This window comes from Thunnus albacares, chromosome 20, assembly GCF_914725855.1.
Source record: "Thunnus albacares chromosome 20, fThuAlb1.1, whole genome shotgun sequence".
Classification (NCBI taxonomy): Eukaryota; Metazoa; Chordata; class Actinopteri; order Scombriformes; family Scombridae; genus Thunnus; species Thunnus albacares.
In genome coordinates, this window is record NC_058125.1 from 15,106,809 (window position 1) to 15,124,117 (window position 17,309).

Here is a 17,309-nt window from a genome sequence, read left to right on the forward strand (position 1 = left end):
ATACAAGTCAACATTTGAAAAGGTGGAAAACAGATATTTTGTGTATGTAGTAAGCAAGTAGAAACTCAGATTTACTTAATTTTTAATGTGTACAGCTCCAATGATTTCATTATATAACTGACCTCACATAGTCGTCCTCAAGGAAAGTTTAATACAAATGTCAGAAACACATCTCTTCCTAATCAGTGACATCATCAAGTTACAAGGGTACATCTGAGTTCATCACAACCACTGAACGCTAGGAAAGTTAAGAGAACACATCAACATTTCATTATATTTACACTTTTTGACACAGTAAACCTCTAAAATGTTCAGATGTCTCAATAACAGTTTGAAGAGGACAATCAAAAAGTAAAGGCGACATAGAAATGGACACATGATCCTGTATTTATTTAGCCACGGCAATAAATGTAGTGTTAGGAGCCCAAGCTATATAACTGAATAATATGGAGACACAAGATGTAATAAAAACATTAAAAGAACATTTAAAGACTTTCTATACACTCATATTACGAAACACTTAAGCAGGCCTTTCTAAGTACATATCAGATGTTAACTCATAATATAGTGAGAGTTTTTATTTAGCATTGCTGTGAAGATCAGTCTAAAAGATCAACATAATACAGACATGTATTAATCAGAATATATATTTAATTAAAAAGAAGCTTTTGAGATCAAATTTATTGTTGAGCCCATAAGGTGTGGATGTTTTTAACCTGTGGATCCAGTATGATTCCTGTCTAAATGACAGATTATCTAAATAGAGAAATATATGAGATCATCTGTTAGAGGGTTTATCAGTCCTACAGCTGTCACGAGCTGCTGCTGTCACAGTTTGGCGTAATAACAGTCGTGCGTAAAAGCGACTGCTCGTGCGCATCGTGTTTCTATTTGCTCCAACATGGCTCACTCAGGCACGGGTCGTGGTTCTGGCACCACCTGGAGGTCCCAGCTAGGTTTATTTTCACTACTTTACATAATTATTAGTTTGTGGTGTAAAATCAGGCTGTATGGAAGAGGTTTGGTTTGGACGCTTTTTCAGAAGCTTCGTTTATGTGGGCATTATTTGGACAAAATGATGTCCACTTAGTTAAAATTCAATGTCATCTCTAGTTTGCCGTGATGTTGGGTGCTTTATTTTTTTAAATAAATCTCACAGGATCAAGTATTGTTACAAGTAAAAGTGAAGTCATCGCCTTTCTTATGTAATTTGAGATTCGTTGATGACGAAGAGGAAGCGATGGAAGATAAAACTCGAATTATCCTTTTCAATGTATCTGCACGAAAACTTCACGGCATTAATGAAAAAACTGACACTTTCGGGGTTCTCAGGACACTTTACGGCTCTGGGAAGCTGATCCAGATCCAGAGAGGCGGGTCTCCTGCAGCTGTGCGCAGCGGTGCTAAAGAGTCAAGTCAGCTGAACTAGAGGCGGCTCAGCCTTCAACATAAAAACAGAAAATTAAGATTATTTTTCAAAAGGGGAAACAAATCAGGTATCCGGAAATATGAACCAAACTTAGACTAGACCTCAAAATAGACCTCACACTAGACCTAAACTGAAAATTATATCGCTCATCAGAAGATATTTCGTAAACTATTAGAAATAACATTTGAGTTAAACCTGCTTTATAAAACAATCTGGATAAATGAATCTACGTTAGTTCCGCAAAAAACGAAAAAAGACCCCCTAATTCTGCATTTTGTGACACCAACATAACCTCTGCAAGCTGTTCAATCTTTATTGTGGTCTTTTCTTGTAACGGAAGTAGAGTTTTGTCTTATTATATCTGCCTTGACAGAGGCGCTTCCCACTCCCAGCTCCAACATTCCTGCCCTGTGGTAAAACTGCACAGCAGTCTGGAGATTGTCCACGTTTACAGCATTCAGACACTGCTGCCCTGCGCCACATCTGCAGCCTCCCTCCTGCGTAAAGCGCGCACACGGCCGCACGACTAATTTTTTTTTTTTTTTTTTTTTTTTTTTTTTTTTACTTTTATTGCTATTATTGTTGTGTTTTGTTTTATACCCCTTTAAGTTATTTGACGTAAGCCTGTAACAAAATGTTTGCCTGCTGCACTGTCTTTTTCCTCCTCACTACGTGGTCTTCCGTGGAGTCCAATCCTAGTCCTGTGTTAGATGTAGTCGTGGATAGATACTTCATCCCCAAAGTCTGTGTCAGAGAAGTAAAAGAGGGGGATAATGTTCGCTATCATTATAACGCCACATTTGTCGACGGGAAAACATTTGATTCAAGGTAGGTTGATTCGCATTATTTCTGAAAATCTCAATGGAGTCTTTTAGTTTTGTCTCATTGATCTCTAAGATGATAGTTATACCGTTGCAGAGGCCCTTAATCCGGATGCAGCTGCAGGAAAAATGTGAATAAATTGAAATAATGATGATCTGCATGTCAAGAAAGTTTGCTGTAGTCTGTTAAATCACTGCAGGCATGCTCTGCAGCTGCACTCCTGCTGTTCAAGAGTTTACATCCTCTGAGCAAACACAGACTTCTGACATTTCCTTCGTCAATCGTTTGGTTTCCTTCACAGTCACCAGAGAGGAGCACCTACGGTCGGCCTGATAGGGGAGGGCCGGCTCATCGCTGGAGTTGAAAAAGGTCTGCAGGGCATGTGTGTCAATGAGCGCAGAAGTATCACCGTCCCTTCTCACCTGGCCTACGGAAGCACCGGTGCAGGTAGATGAAAATGTCATGAATAAATTTGTTCTGCACAAGTGGTAGGTCTGTGTTGTGTAGCAGGTTTTTAAAGCAGACTTTGAAAGACCAGGCTGCTCTAGTTTTTCAAACACAGCAGATAATCCAGAGGGATTTTAGTTTTGGCACCTTTTGATTGGAAAACTGTCTTTTTCAGCCAGGCTGGATTAACAACTGCCCTGAAGGTCTCAGGATGTCTGTGTCGTAATCACTTTAATCACAAACCACAAAAGCATAATTCAAAACTGAAAAGGTTAGGGCCTTAAGGCAGCTCCTACCTTTTTACCCGATCTGAATGGAGCCCCATCTTTTAGAGCAGTTCTTCCTAACCTGGAGGTTTGGTTCCCCTCAGAGTTCCTTAACAGGGAAAAATTGTTCTTTGGTTTATTTGGCCATATTCCGAGACACATGCAACCGATGACAATGGTTCACAAGTAGATGTTGTTCCATTTTAAGTGGTCACAAGCCAAAAAGGTTGGGAACCATTGTTATAGAGGGTGCCAGTGTCAAAATCTAGTTTTAACACCTTTAAATCAATTAACCAAATTACCACAAGCTAACTGATATAAAGCAAAACTGGTGAACGGTAGTATTACAGTTAGTTGGTTTCTGGAGCTTAACAAAGGATCCTAGATCATTTTTACTGTAGCAGGTTAATCCCACTGTTATATTATATTGCAGTTTAGATTAGAGCTGCAACGATTAGTTGATTAATCAATTATTTGACAACTATTAAATAAATTGCCAACTATTTTGATAATCGATTAATCCCTTGGAGTCATTTTTTTAAGAAAAAAAGTCCAATTTCTCTGCTTCCAGTTTCTTAAATGTGAATATTTTCTGGTTTCTTTAGTCTTCTATGACAGTGAACTCAATATCTTTGGGTTGTGGGCAAAACAAAACATTTTACGATGTCAACTTGGTCTTTGGGAAACAGTGATGGACATGTTTCACCATTTTCTGACATTTTATAGACCAAACAACTAATCGATTAATCAAGAAAATAAATCAACAGATTAATCGATAATAAAAGTAATCATTAGTTGCTGCCCTAGCAACTTCAACTGGAACGCATCACTTGGGGAAATAATATGATTTAAGGTGAGTTTTCAAGTTAAGAAAACTGTTGATTATTTTTAATAGTTTAGTGCTCAGCAGTGAGGATTTTACCCTGTAAGTCCATCTAAACTGCAGCTAACTATGTTTACAGGCGATGTGGTTCCTCCAGACACCACCCTGGTGTTTGACATCCATCTATTGGATCTGTGGAACAAGGCTGACATGGTCGTCACCAAAACCATCACCACGCCCAAAGACTGCAAACGCTCTGTGATGCGCACTGACTTTGTGCGTTACCATTTCAACGGCACGCTCCTTGATGGCACCGCCTTTGACTCCAGGTGAATTTCTGTCGAAGTTTAGATATTTACAGAATGCTCTAAGGCCATTGGGATGTGAAGAGATAAGGGGATTGTTGTCCTAAAATTATTATATACAGTCATTTATATATGCAGTATGAGGAAGAGGTTCTTGTTTGAAGAAGCCCTGTTCGAATGACAGCTCTTGTGTGTGTGTTTGTACTTTTCCATGCAGGTATGTTGTCTGTGTGAAGTTATGTGTTTGACTTTGCGCTTGTATGAGCCCTACATAGCTACGCCAGGAAGCAGACCCACGACTCCTTGGTGGGCGAGGGTTGGCTGATCAAGGGCATGGATGAGGGCCTGCTGGGTATGTGTGTGGGAGAGATCAGAAATATCCTCATCCCACCTTTCAAAGCCTACGGAGAAAAAGGATCCGGTATGTATAAGTATGAATGGTTGGAATAGAAGGATGTAGAAGCTACGGTGGATTTGGCGTTCCCGTTTTCTGGTTGATCGCTGATTTTTCCAAACATTTCGGGAATCAGAGGTCATAGAGAAGGAATCAACAGACAATTTCCTCAAAACCACCTTGTCAATAACATAAACATGTCACAGAACATACCTCTTTTCTTCATAAAACTTGAGGCAGAAATATCGTAAACTATTGAACGATGTTCAACCATTTCCTTTGCAAAGCAAGGCTAATAATTTGTAAAAAATAAATTAAAAAAACAACTCATTGATTATGAAATGTGACAAGCAAAAATACTACCAAGATGCTTACACATTGAAATGAACAGTTATCATTATTTATCTTATCTTACAATAATCATTTGCTATATTCTGTTCATATGGAAGCACATCGCATTCACCAAAGGAATAAAAAATTGAAGGTCTTATCTCATAATTATGAGATAGTTTTCTCATAGTTACGAAAAGTTTTTCCATAATTATGTAATCCAGATCTTGTCTTGTTGATCATGAGGGCCTTTCTCATAAGTCAAAATTTGGAGATATGGAAGTCATGATAATGAGATAAGGTCGCAGAATATGTTGTCCTTTGGCGAATGCAAAATGTGAATGCCATGTATGTTCAATAAGTAGAACAGATCAGTATTTTACACTGTTGCATGTTGGAAAGAAGTAAACCAAGTTTTATGGTATCATATTATCACTTTTATGATTGTACTGACATTCATGCAGTAAAACGTAGTCAATTACGTTAATAGAACAACAGTAATTGATATTTTACTTTGTTCCGATCCTAAACTAGGTAAAAAAATTAGCTAAATGAAATTCTATCATCACCAGAATGAAACTCATGTGAAGTTTTAAAATTTGGTCCACCAGGTACAGAAATTCCCCCCCAGGCGACTCTGGTGTTTGATGTCCTGTTGGTGGACATTCACAACCCAAAGGATAACGTCACAGTTGAGCACCAGGTGGTGCCCGAGTCATGCACACGCAAGACTGTGGTTGGGGATTACATTCGCTACCACTACAACGGTTCCTTCCTGAACGGAAACACCTTCGACACCAGGTGAGCTCAGGTCACACTGACATGAGTCGTCAGTCACTTTGCAGCAATTTTGGGGCATTGATGTGTAGAGATTGTTTATTGTTTTCCATTGTTTAGCTGATATTTCTTAAAATGTGGATGCCCCAATACATGAAAAATGTACTTCTATTAAAGCAGACCTATTTTGACATTTAACCATACTTATCTTTTATTGAAACAGCTACCAGAGGAACAGCACATACAACACCTACATTGGGATGGGGTATGTGATTGCAGGTATGGACCAGGCCCTGCTGGGAGTCTGCATTGGGGAGAGGAGGAGAGTCATCATCCCTCCACACATGGCGTATGGAGAGGGAGGAGCAGGTGAGTAAACTAAACTTGCAGTTACATTCTCTGCATCAGAGCAACTACCCCAAACTGATCTCCTATGTTATAAATATAATAAATGCCACATCTGTACTGACACAAAGCAAAGGTTTTAAAAAAAATAGGTTGTTTAAGCTTGTAAAATAACATTTTGGTTCTGTATTTTTGACTTTTGATGATAGCAAACTGAATACATTTAGATTTTGGACTGTTACTCGGAAAAAACAAAGTGAAGATGTCAAAGGTCCACCAATAAGGAAATTATTATAAGTTGCAGCCATAGTGAATTTTAGATTTAATAATATTTATAATATGACACCAAAATTAGATAACATAAGTCATAATTACAGGTTTTGTAAAACTGAAACTTGAAAAGACGCTGACGCTGTATGTGAAAGATAGATAGATGCATCTGAGTATGGACTTAGTATTTCCCAACACTATGAGTTGCCATGACAATGAAATAATTTCATTGTGTCTGTCCAGGTAACGTCATCCCCCCCTCAGCCGTGCTCGTCTTTGACATCCACGTCATCGACTTCCACAACCCCAACGACACCGTGGACATCCAGATCATCCACAAACCCGAGGTGTGTAACGAGACCACCGCAGTGAACGACCTCGTCCATTATCACTACAACTGCTCCCTGCTGGACGGCACGCGTCTCTTCTCCTCGTGAGTAACCACAAAACTTTTATTAACAGTGACATTTTGACTTAAAAAAAAATGGAAATGGTTTTGATAAATGACCTCGTCCTTAGACATGACTATGAGAGCCAGCAGGATGCAGTGCTGGGGTCGGACAAAGTGATTGACGGGCTGGACGAGGGCTTGCAGGGCATGTGTGTTGGAGAGAAGAGGGTGGTAACGGTGCCGCCTCACCTGGGCCACGGAGAAAGAGGAGGTGAGACTTCAGCTTTGCCTTCTTTATCAGGAGAAAGATGGTTTGATTATCGCTATTTTTGTTTGTTTGAGGTTAATGTGTACTTTGAGATCAGATTTTCAGATTCACAAACAGATTCACAATAAGTTATGAAACCTAACCTTTTCACAATACACAATTTAGGAATAAGCTGCGAGTTCAGACAATAAATAAAAAGACATTTATTCACATGCACAGGTTTACTCTTCACTAGGTATTTAAGAGGTAAACCCAAAGTTAACTAGTGCCTTTCTTGCTTTCTATCCGTCAGCCTCTGGCGTGCCGAGCAGTGCCGTGTTGGTGTTTGAGATTGAGATGATGGGCCTCGAGAAGGGTGTGCCGCCAGGTTACCTGTTTGTGTGGCTGGGTGAAAGCCCTGCAGACTTGTTTGAGGCCCTGGATATAAACAAGAACGGAGAGGTTCCCCAGGAGGAGGTAAGTTACTCCTGGTAGTTTGACCACTTTCATCATCATTTCACATGCGGATAACAGCGCTGAAATGATTTTGTTTTTGAATTAGCAGCGAGCAGATATGACTTCATGTCTTTCTTCCTGCTACTGAAGCAGTTGATGACATTTTATATTCTTGCTCCCACATGTCGACTCGTGAATTTATGTTTTATGGCACTGACGCAACTTCTCAGAAATTATGGTTTTCTAGTTGGGTTGGATGTACCTTCACAGGAAGTACTTTTCCCCAACAAAACAAATCCAGATGCAAATGGTCAAATTCAGCATTTTCATGACCAAGTTTTTTTTTAACTTTACACGTGTCATGTCATGTGTGACAGTTAAATGGAATAGTCTGTTCCCTTTTCTCCATTGTTTTGCTGATAAGAGCAATGAGACAAAACCAAAATAAAACTTGCATGCAAGGCAAAGTTTATTCATGGAAACTGTAGGTTTACTAGGCAGACAGGAGGTGGTAAGTTTGTTCTGTATTAATTTGCTTCCTGAAGACTGAAAATCATGATAAAACTCAACATAAATCAGTATAGCCAAAAATAAAACCCACTAGGGATTTGAAAATTCTTCACTTTGGCGCCATCTGGTGTTAAATTATGACATCAGAATCATTTAAAAGATGCTATGATGACATGAAAATGTGACAGATACTGTAGTACAACCACATAGGTGGTTTCACTTATGTTGCATGATTAGACCTCTTCTCAAGACCGTGTGAGTGTAAACAAAGTTTGCTTGATTGACATCATTTTTGGTCTGCCGTTAGTTTTTTTCTGTGCCTGATAATAACTTACCCTGTTATCTCTCTTATTGGTCCATTGTTTTGTGACATCACATGGTTTTTACAGATCTAATCAGCTGGAGTAATTGATAACACCTCTGAGGGTGGGCAGAGACTTTAAGTAATGTCTGTGTACATTTAGATGTTTTTCATTATGGCGACAAAAACTGAATGGGAGAACTTAACTTAGATTTCTAGCACTAGGAGTAGTGCAGTGACTGACAATGAATTTATCACTAATCATTAATTATGATTAATTGTAAAATATGTGGCTATCCTTGACATTTAATGCATATTGACCCTTAATTCTTAGAACATGTGAGGTAAAAGTGAGGAGAGTGTGGTGTTTTGACAAACCTCACACAGGAATAGTCTTGTACCAATAAATAAAAAATGTTAAGTATGTTTCCCTTTCGTTCCACTGAGCTACCGCCCACACAGCACTCTGATCACATCACGCCGTTATTGATCACTCTTCTTTGCCCCGTTTTAGTTTGGGGAGTTCATCAAGCTGCAGGTAGCAGAGGGCAAAGGCCGTATAAAGCCTGGACTGACTATGGATCAGGTCGTCGCCGACATGTTCAACAACCAGGACCGAAATAGAGATGGAGTCATCACGGCTGACGAACTCAAACTGAAGGTCGATGAGGACAAGGAACGGGAACAGGCGGCACATGAGGAGTTGTGATGAGGACAAAACACCTTTGAAACCCAAACACCTTAAAAAACACACGCACAAGAGACTTTTCCTGCACAGCGTTGTTTAATATTTTCTATGACGTGTTGGACAGTCTTTTGAAATGACAAGAAAATAGTGCAAAAGATCTTTTTGTGTACTTTTGTGTTGTATGATTGTTTGTGTTTACAATTTGTATTTCAGAAAACCAAACAAGCACCTTCATTTGTCCCTGAAAGTCACATTTAATTAAAATGTTTGTAAGAAAAATAAAATGTTTCCGTTTTCTACAACTTGTATGTTAGCAGCTGAGTCTTTAAAACTGAAATATCAGTACTGGAAATTAGTAACAGACTAAAAACAAATATATTTACTTAATGTAGAAAGTACTGAAAAGCTTAACCTGTCGTGCACCTGCATATGTACGACGATAAGTAAGACGTTAGTAGAAAAATTTTGATATTGGTGAGAATATTAGTATTATTAATATTGATGCGTCTCTAATAGAAGGAATTTAAAAGACAAGGTCATCTATCCACTAGTGACAACCTTACTGTCTTAAGACTGTGTTGCAAGAAATTATTAGTGGCCTACAGACTGTTAAAATGTTAATTAAAGGGTTAGTTCACATCTTTCTTAGAATCCCATGCAATGTATGTGAAATTTCTGTTGGAGACATGGGTTATTAGTAATATTTCTACCACAACTTCCCTCTTTTTACCATAAAGTATCCTAAAAAAAAATGTTAACTCTGCCTTTATAACTGAGAAGAACACCTGTAGTAAAGTGCAACAAGCTACATGTTAAGTTTTTACTAATAGCAGCTAAAATATTTCAGCTGAAAGACAAAACGCTCTGCGTTAACATGTTTGTCTTCACTGTCACATGTTAAAAATGGTTAATAAAAACTCACTCAATATTTAATAAAATAGCTTAAAGACTGATAGCATCGCTGCCAAGTTAGCTGCACCCTGCAAGTATGTGATGATCCATGTGTACAGTATGTAGACTGGAATATCAAGAACTTGCAGAGAAAACAGAATACAGTACAACAAAAACACAGCAGAACAGTCTCAGTATGAAGCAGAAGAGCTGGCAGAGTTGAAAGATACGAAATGTGTTTTACGTCTTCATACATGAGCTCAATGTTAAAGATATTTAAAAACCAGCTCATCCTCATACAGTAAAACTACAAAAAAATGAGAATTATATTAGAAATATGCTGTGTAACTACTCGTACTGACACATTTGAAAGAGGTCTCTGAGTTGCTAATTTGTTTCCAGAGGGGAGGCAGATGGTGTTAACTTGGCGTTTACTTTGTACTGAAGCCAAAGGAGTACAACTACTCCCTTCCCTCAGTGGTGGTAAACTGACACATTGCCATTCTGCTGTTACTGTTTCCCATCGAGAAGTTCTGGGGATTCCCGCAAACAAATGAGGAAAAAAAAAACAAACTGAGAGAGATTCTTCTCAAAAATAAATTACAACTGGATGACCTTATTTAGATCTTTTCAAAACTTAGAACTGTGGTAGGATGGCTTTGATTTACAGCAAATACAGGTCAAAAGTTAAAGACAGAGTGTAAAAATAAAGATTTCAGAGTATAGAGTGTGTGTGATTTGCACCATTAATCACTCCTGCGGACGCAGAGGTGAAAAAGTCCAGTCTTGAGGTCTGTTTGAGGTTAGTGATTGTCCAGCTTGCAACACAGTGAATGGAGTGAATGTATTTGGTTTGAACTGAGTCGTGTCCACTTCCTTCCTGCACTTCTTACTTGTTGTCTCTCGATGAAGTAATGTACCTGAGGATGCTGTTTGGAACGTCCATCGTCTCGTCCTTCACCAGTACGATGTCAAAGGAGTTGACGTACGTCTCTTTCCTCTCTTCCACCTGCGATAAACAACATACAGACGGTGACAATCACATTCCCGTAACTGGCTGTGCTGATACAAGAAATCCTCCCTATGGTCTGACCTGGTCGTTGAGGAAGCCGATGGTCAGGATATTCTCGGGCTCGGACACCCCGTCGGCCATGGTCAGGTCTCCCAAAGAGTCTCCCAGCAGCAGCACGTTGGGTCGACCCTGCAGCTCTGTGAGGCGAGCTGCATGTGACAGAGCTCCCTCCCGCTTGTTGAAGGTGTGGATGAGTTGGCCTTTGAAGGCTCGCAGGACCCCCTTTTCAACAAGAAGAGACACTCATACCTCAAAAACCTTGACTAAAACTGGGGAGTAGAATCAGGCTGATCCTTGTAGTGAATGTAATGACTATCTTTAACGTACTTAAATGATCTATAGAACAACAAAGATAAAACAGAAACATCCTGATGATATTATTGGTAAATACTCCACCAGTAATACTGCTTGCTTTCATTATTTCAAATTAGCTTGATTTGTTTAGCATTTCCTTTATTCTGTTCCTGTTTTCTGTGCCTTGAAATCAATAAACTGTTGAGGAAAGGTGGTTTTGGTGTAATTGGTATTCATTGACAACCCTGTCAAACATCCAGTGAGATTCTGTGTAGCTATGAGGCAAGAAGAATCTTGCTTATTGCCCATTTGCATTGTTAAAAGACAGTTTTTGTACTTTTATATTCTGATAACCTCCCCTAAAAGGTAAAGTGGAAGATCTTCATACAATAACATACATTATAGGCCGGGTGGGGTCAAACTCACAGTGTGGTCAAAGTCCATGTAGTTGGAGATGACATGCACATTAGGATGGAAGACTTGGTTTTGTCGGATCACCTCCTCCAGGACGTCTCCGACACCGGCTGAGAAGATCAACAGAGGGACCTGGTGCTCAGCCAGACGGTCAAAAAACACTTTGTGGCCCTCCCTGAAGACATCGACACACCACTCATTAGACACATGAACCAACAATCATCTTTGCCAGAGGTTTTTGTTAGTATCTTAAACAACTATTCTTCCAGTTATGTGTTGTAAATAGTAAAGTAGTAGCACATACAATTGCAATAGTTTAACAAGTATTTGGATTTGTATAATCTATGTTCAACATGTGTTGCTCAGTTTTTTCCATTTCAGGTTTTCAGCAGGTTTGGCTAGTGATGACAGCGACTGTCCTATAATAATACAGTTATTATTTATAAAGGTGTTTCCATTGCATCATCCATTTTTTGAGCTGTCTTTGTGCAAAGTGCCAGAACTTTTATGATAAAATGACAAAAATTGTATAATGGGTTATTACATTTGTAGGTGTTTTTGACAAATACGTTTTTCTCAGAAGAATCAGGATCTTGGTTAATCTGGACATTGAGCTGTATGTACCTGAGCATAGCGCTGGATTCCTTGACAGCCTGAGCTAGCATGTCCTTCCTGATCCTCTGCTGAATGAGGAGTTCATGTACTTTAGTCCACCTGTGGAGAGCAACACAAGACTCATTTCAACCATGATTGCCTTTAATTTCCCTTCCTGTCAGTGTCATCAAGATGTAGAGCTTATTATTCAAAGTACTCAAAATATGCTTTGCATTTTATCATTTCTCATCATTCCAGCCAGTCCTGGAATCAACTTATTTCCTGAGAAATACACATTAAAACAGAGAGGGGTTATTATTTCTTACAAATGATGCTTTTATCTGTTTCTTACCATTCCACCATGAGAGGCAGCTTCTCTTCAGCAGACCGACTAGCATCAATCTCTATGGGATAGTAGGTGTTTAACAGCTGCCTCATCTGCAATGAACCAACAAAAGAGAACTTACAAGGGTAGACTTGGTCCACATGTAACAATGGTGGATGCAGAATTACAGAGTTTCAAGCACAGAGAATTTAGAAAATCATGGTTTGAACCATAATTTGTAGTTTGGAAATATGTGCATGTCACAGCCCCAAAACAAACTGTCTGCATGTTTGAGTTCCAAAATGCAGATTGAATTGTTATGAAAACTTTTATTACGATTTTAAATAGCTGCAGTTAAATGCTGTGTTGATGTAACATTACATTATGGTCACAGAGTGTGATGTATAGCAGGGTTTACATTAGCATGTGCAACATTCTAGTTGTTGGTTTTACGTTAAATGTGCAATTTTCTGGTACAAAGTGTTATGACCCAGAGGTCACTTGAGCACTTTTCTGCTGTGTAATTTGTATGTGCTTCAATTTTGTGCTTGTGTTGTGGATCTCTCTCTCTCTAGGGTTCCTGCTGAAGTGTGTGTGTGTGTGTGTGTGTGTGTGTGTTGGGATGCAGGTGTGTAGGGGCTGATTGAATAATTGTGACTGTCTGAGTTGTGGGTTGTTCTAGAGAGCTGATTGGTTCCAGCCCCCAGAGGCTTGTAGTTTTTAAGGACGGCTTCTTCCAGCTTCTGAGGAGGCTCATCTCTCTCCACTTCCAAACAACACGTTCTGATGTTCTATGTAATTTTGCCCACGTTTCGTAGGCGTGGGTAAGTGGTGGGCAGTAATTTTGTTAAATCCAATTTTCTCCTGTTTCTTGTTAGATTAGGAGTTAGGTTAGTGGCTTGTCTTTTTGTTCTTCTTTTGTTTGAGTAGGTAAGTTTAGGTTCCTCAGCTTTAGTTACTTCTGTTTGTGATTTTGCTGTTAGCCCACCCTGAAGCTTAAGAAATTCTGAATAAAAACCTAAAGGGCTGTAAATTCCTTGTGGCTGGTGGTTCTTGGAAGCTGGGAAGAGGAGAGTCTCACACTTTTCATGTTGCGCTGGGGTTTCCCCTAGGCCGGGTCGTAACAAAAGTGCAACACTAGTGCACTTTATTAGTTTTATAAGTTGAATTGGTTTTATTGGTCTTATTGTGTGTCTGTGTTTTCTTTTTTTTTTCTTTTTTTTGTTGAATGTATGAACTTCAACATATTTTGCTTAAATGTTTTGTAGGAATGATTGTAAGGATGTTGCTAAGTATGTTAGTATGTCTGGGGATACTTTGTAATGCAGTGATGCTGTGCCCAAGAAAAACATCCCTGAGGTTACAATAAAGTATATCTTATCTTATCAAACAACTATATCGACTAAGGTAGGAAGTTTAACTGTATGCTAATTAATGCCTGTAGCATATTTACCTTTTTGGTGCAGTCTTCATTAATCAACAACCGGTTGTCCAGGATGTCTGGAGAAAGTTTATACCAGGTTTATAACAGCAGAACACATTCAAATGAACAAATAATGAAAAAAGTCAAGCATCAACAAATAGAAACTGGGTCAATTCATAAACCATTTGCATCTAATTATGCATATGTGTACTACCTTAAAATGGGATTAAATTTGTGTCATAATAATTGAACAAAATCTCCCAAGCATCAAACACAAAAAAATGAATTGAAAGTGAATAAAAATAAACTGAAAGAAAAAAAATGACGTCAAAGGCAAAACTTACAATAAAACTTTTGTGGTCACATTTTTCAGTTGCAGAATTTTTCAGTTTCAGTTCAGACACAAATGTGAGCAGGTGTTACATGGCTGCATCTCCATTAGCCGAATACTTTTGGAGGGACGGGTCAATGGTAAGTCGTACTACTTGTTGCACTTCCAGAAACTGAAAAATGCTGAACTGAAACTGAAAAGTTCAACAGTGAAACTGAAAAGCTAAGCAGCAGAACAGCACATGAAAAAAAGTGACTACAAAAGAGAAATCCTGATCAGGGGAAGAAAAGTGGAAAATATTGTAATCAAATGTTTCACTCTTGTATAGTTTTATCGTAGGTTTTGTATTTGAGTACACTTTTTTGCTTTCAGTTAATTTTTCACTTTCAATTAAATGTTTTTGGTTTGATTCTTGGGCAATTTTGTTCAATTATTATAAACACAAATTGAATCCAATATTTTAACATTAGAAGCTGACCAAGCTGAAAGTCAGTCAGTGATCTGTGGCCTGTGTGCTTACTGTGGGTGGTGGGCACTCTCTTTCCGTTGTGGGCGAATCTGGTCAGCGTCATGTCGAAGTCAGAAATAACCTGAAGAGAGAGGACTGTTTAGAACCAAATAACAGTACTCTACCAATCAGCAAACAGTACATTTTCTTTTGGTCAAATTCTGAGGCAAGGTTGATTTTTGCATTTATGTGTTCTTTCACAAAAGCTCACAAGTCTCATTTATTACTGAGCCAAGATTTATGAACAAAAGTCACCTGGACTGACAAGCTGACTGCTAACAGAAAAGTATCCTCCATCTCTGTAGGCTCAGACAAGCACCTTGGTAACGTGATTAAGGTATTGTTTGGTATTTGACTCAGAATATATTCTCACTCCTCATGAAATGCACCACAGTTAATTCACTCACATGCAGGCTGCCTGCGCCCGCTCGCTGCATGGCATAGATGGTCTCCTCCACTCTGCTGCGCTCCTTCATCAGCACTGAGCACTTGGCCAGCTCTGGGATCTGAACAGAAAAGAGTTGAGTAAAATCCCTCCAAAAAAGGAGAGTGATGGGGGATAAAAGCCATTATACTAGAATATGTTATGTGCTTGCACTTAAGTAAATATCAGGCTCATCAAACAGTTTGTGAAAGTTTTTGAAGTACCCAAAATTAAAGTTTATGAAATGACACTTGCATTATCTTGACTCAAAAACATCTGTCTTTTTTTCTTATACTTTATTGCAGAAATGCATTTCAAGTAAATTTACATTTGCTTACATATGATAACATTCATACATTTGTACGATATTTATATATTTTACAGTGAATACACAAAAAAAACAACAAAAAAACATACACATAAAGACAACATTAAAAAAAAAAAATTCTTTCCTCACCTCGGTTTTGGTAAACTGGTGCCAGATTGCCAGGATACTCCGCACTGGTGTGTAGATCCAGGGAATATGGTACACCTGGATGTAAAGAAAACTCAGTGCTTTATTTTACAGGTTTGTAATTTTCCAAGAAGTTTCCTGGAGGTGATTACAGTATGTTCATTAAGATATCGACAGACCACAGACAAAATATCTACAGACAAATATTCCCAAAACAAAACAAAAAACACATTACAAGTTAGATTAGACGACCACAATGGAAATAAGTTATCTTTTAACTTTACTGTATTGTCCATTCAACATTTTAAATTAATATGTATTTGTCGCTGTGTATGACATTTTATATACATATATATATTTATATATACACTCACCGGCCACTTTATAAGGAACACCTGCAATCTAATGCAATTCAACACAACAGTTCTGCCATAAATTCTACTTTTACGAAGCTTATATATTTTATAGTTATTGTATATATTATACACTTTTTGTTGACATTGTCAGAAAGGTGATAATTCTACTTTATGTTTACTATTGAGGTCGTAGTGTGTGATGGTAGTGTAGTGTAATGTTCCTAATATTTTGCCCTCCTCATGTTTGTTAATGAGGTGGACAAAATATTAGAAACACAGTTCAATATAATGGACTCCAGTACACCAGCACCACCCACTTCGACCTCAATAATAAACATAAAGTAGAATAATCACCTTTCTGACAATGTCAATAAAAACTAAAAATGTATAAGCTTCATAAATGTATAATTTATGGCAGAGCTGTTTGTATTTAATTGCATTAGATTAGATTACACAGGTGTGGCTATAATGAAGTGACCGGTGAGTTTATTTGTATTGATGTGTCAAATAAATCAAGTCAGTGATAGTGTAACATTGTGAGTTTTTAATTAAGTGCACAGTAGGTCAGGTGCACATGCAAAAATGTTGTTAGTTTACAGTCTAATAATAAATATCGACCGTATCGATTACATAACAGTTGACCGTTTGACTCACCATCTTCAAAGCGATGTGCAACCTGCTTTTCAGTCCCGCCGATAAAAACACATCATGCTAATTAACAAGCTGTGTGTATTTAAAACACGAATTAATTAATATTTTTGTAGTTTACGGTGGACAGCCGGTTTGAATGGTTTGTTTACACTATCCGTGGTTGTTGCACCGTCAGCACTCCCCCGACTCTGTGTGCTAAATACAAGTAGTTCCGACGTATATTTGTTCCTACTTCACTGAGGCCCTTCTCGTTTCTAAATCGATGGTTTTCATCGTTTAACAATCTCATAAAATGTAGAAATTTATTGGTACTGAATGTATCTTCAAATTTGAATTGTTACATTTATAACATACAGACGCTATAAGTGATGTAATTGTTGTTTGTCTTGCCTAACACCAACCAATAGTAGTGTAACCTTAATTAATGCACACATTACTTGTTTGTGTTATTTCAGGAGAAAGTTTACCACATTCATTTTTGTTGCTATTCAGCTTTGCAGTATTGGGTAAGTTGTATATTTTCCTTAGGAATAATTTCACAGTATTATTTTGGATGTTTGCAGAATGAAGTGAATCATTTAATAAGATTGTTTCATCATCATTTAAAGCACTTTTACTATTATTATTGTATTATTCTACCCAGGAACTAAAATGAGCCGTTTAGCTGTCAGCTAGATGTGGCACACTAAGAAAACCTCACCTAAATCACACTGATGTTAACTAATGACTGCTGACACTGATAAATGAAGCAAAGAAAAATGATAATCTGTC

At 38.2% G+C, this 17,309-nt stretch overlaps 2 protein-coding genes across 3 annotated transcripts; one reads left to right on the forward strand and one right to left on the reverse strand.

The window, feature by feature from the left end:
- The first annotated feature begins 967 nt into the window (after window positions 1-967).
- fkbp10b (FKBP prolyl isomerase 10b) lies at window positions 968-9,109 on the forward strand. Of its 2 annotated transcripts, XM_044337887.1 has the most exons (10): window positions 968-2,257; window positions 2,553-2,698; window positions 3,927-4,116; window positions 4,368-4,513; window positions 5,428-5,617; window positions 5,817-5,962; window positions 6,452-6,641; window positions 6,728-6,870; window positions 7,160-7,323; window positions 8,628-9,109. In XM_044337887.1, the coding sequence occupies exons 1-10, from the start codon at window positions 2,064-2,066 to the stop codon at window positions 8,820-8,822; spliced, it is 1,704 nt and encodes a 567-aa protein (XP_044193822.1). In that variant the 5' UTR covers window positions 968-2,063; the 3' UTR covers window positions 8,823-9,109. The 2 variants fall into 2 exon arrangements, with proteins under 2 accessions (XP_044193822.1, XP_044193823.1); XM_044337888.1 differs by lacking the exons at window positions 968-2,257; window positions 2,553-2,698 and having other exon boundaries at window positions 4,026-4,116; window positions 4,310-4,513.
- On the reverse strand, window positions 8,879-16,740 carry LOC122971305 (7-methylguanosine phosphate-specific 5'-nucleotidase-like). Its single transcript, XM_044337889.1, has 10 exons — window positions 16,542-16,740; window positions 15,535-15,609; window positions 15,061-15,159; window positions 14,666-14,735; window positions 13,845-13,891; window positions 12,419-12,504; window positions 12,097-12,186; window positions 11,485-11,647; window positions 10,786-10,986; window positions 8,879-10,701 (listed from the first exon to the last, which is right to left on the reverse strand). The coding sequence occupies exons 1-10, from the start codon at window positions 16,542-16,544 to the stop codon at window positions 10,582-10,584; spliced, it is 954 nt and encodes a 317-aa protein (XP_044193824.1). The 5' UTR covers window positions 16,545-16,740; the 3' UTR covers window positions 8,879-10,581.
- Window positions 16,741-17,309: the final 569 nt, after the last annotated feature.

What these genes read in the sequence shown, in the direction of transcription:
- LOC122971305 (XM_044337889.1), bottom strand. An exon ending in ACCAGTTTACCAAAACCGAG is followed by an intron (nt 15,160 to 15,534) that starts GTGAGGAAAGAA and finishes TTTTCTGTTCAG; the next exon opens with ATCCCAGAGCTGGCCAAGTG. An exon ending in CGGGCGCAGGCAGCCTGCAT is followed by an intron (nt 14,736 to 15,060) that starts GTGAGTGAATTA and finishes CTCTCTCTTCAG; the next exon opens with GTTATTTCTGACTTCGACAT.
- fkbp10b (XM_044337887.1), top strand. Translation starts at nt 2,064, where the DNA reads ATGTTTGCCTGCTGCACTGTCTTTTTCCTCCTCACTACGTGGTCTTCC. An exon ending in GGAAACACCTTCGACACCAG is followed by an intron (nt 5,618 to 5,816) that starts GTGAGCTCAGGT and finishes TTATTGAAACAG; the next exon opens with CTACCAGAGGAACAGCACAT. An exon ending in GGCACGCGTCTCTTCTCCTC is followed by an intron (nt 6,642 to 6,727) that starts GTGAGTAACCAC and finishes CCTCGTCCTTAG; the next exon opens with ACATGACTATGAGAGCCAGC.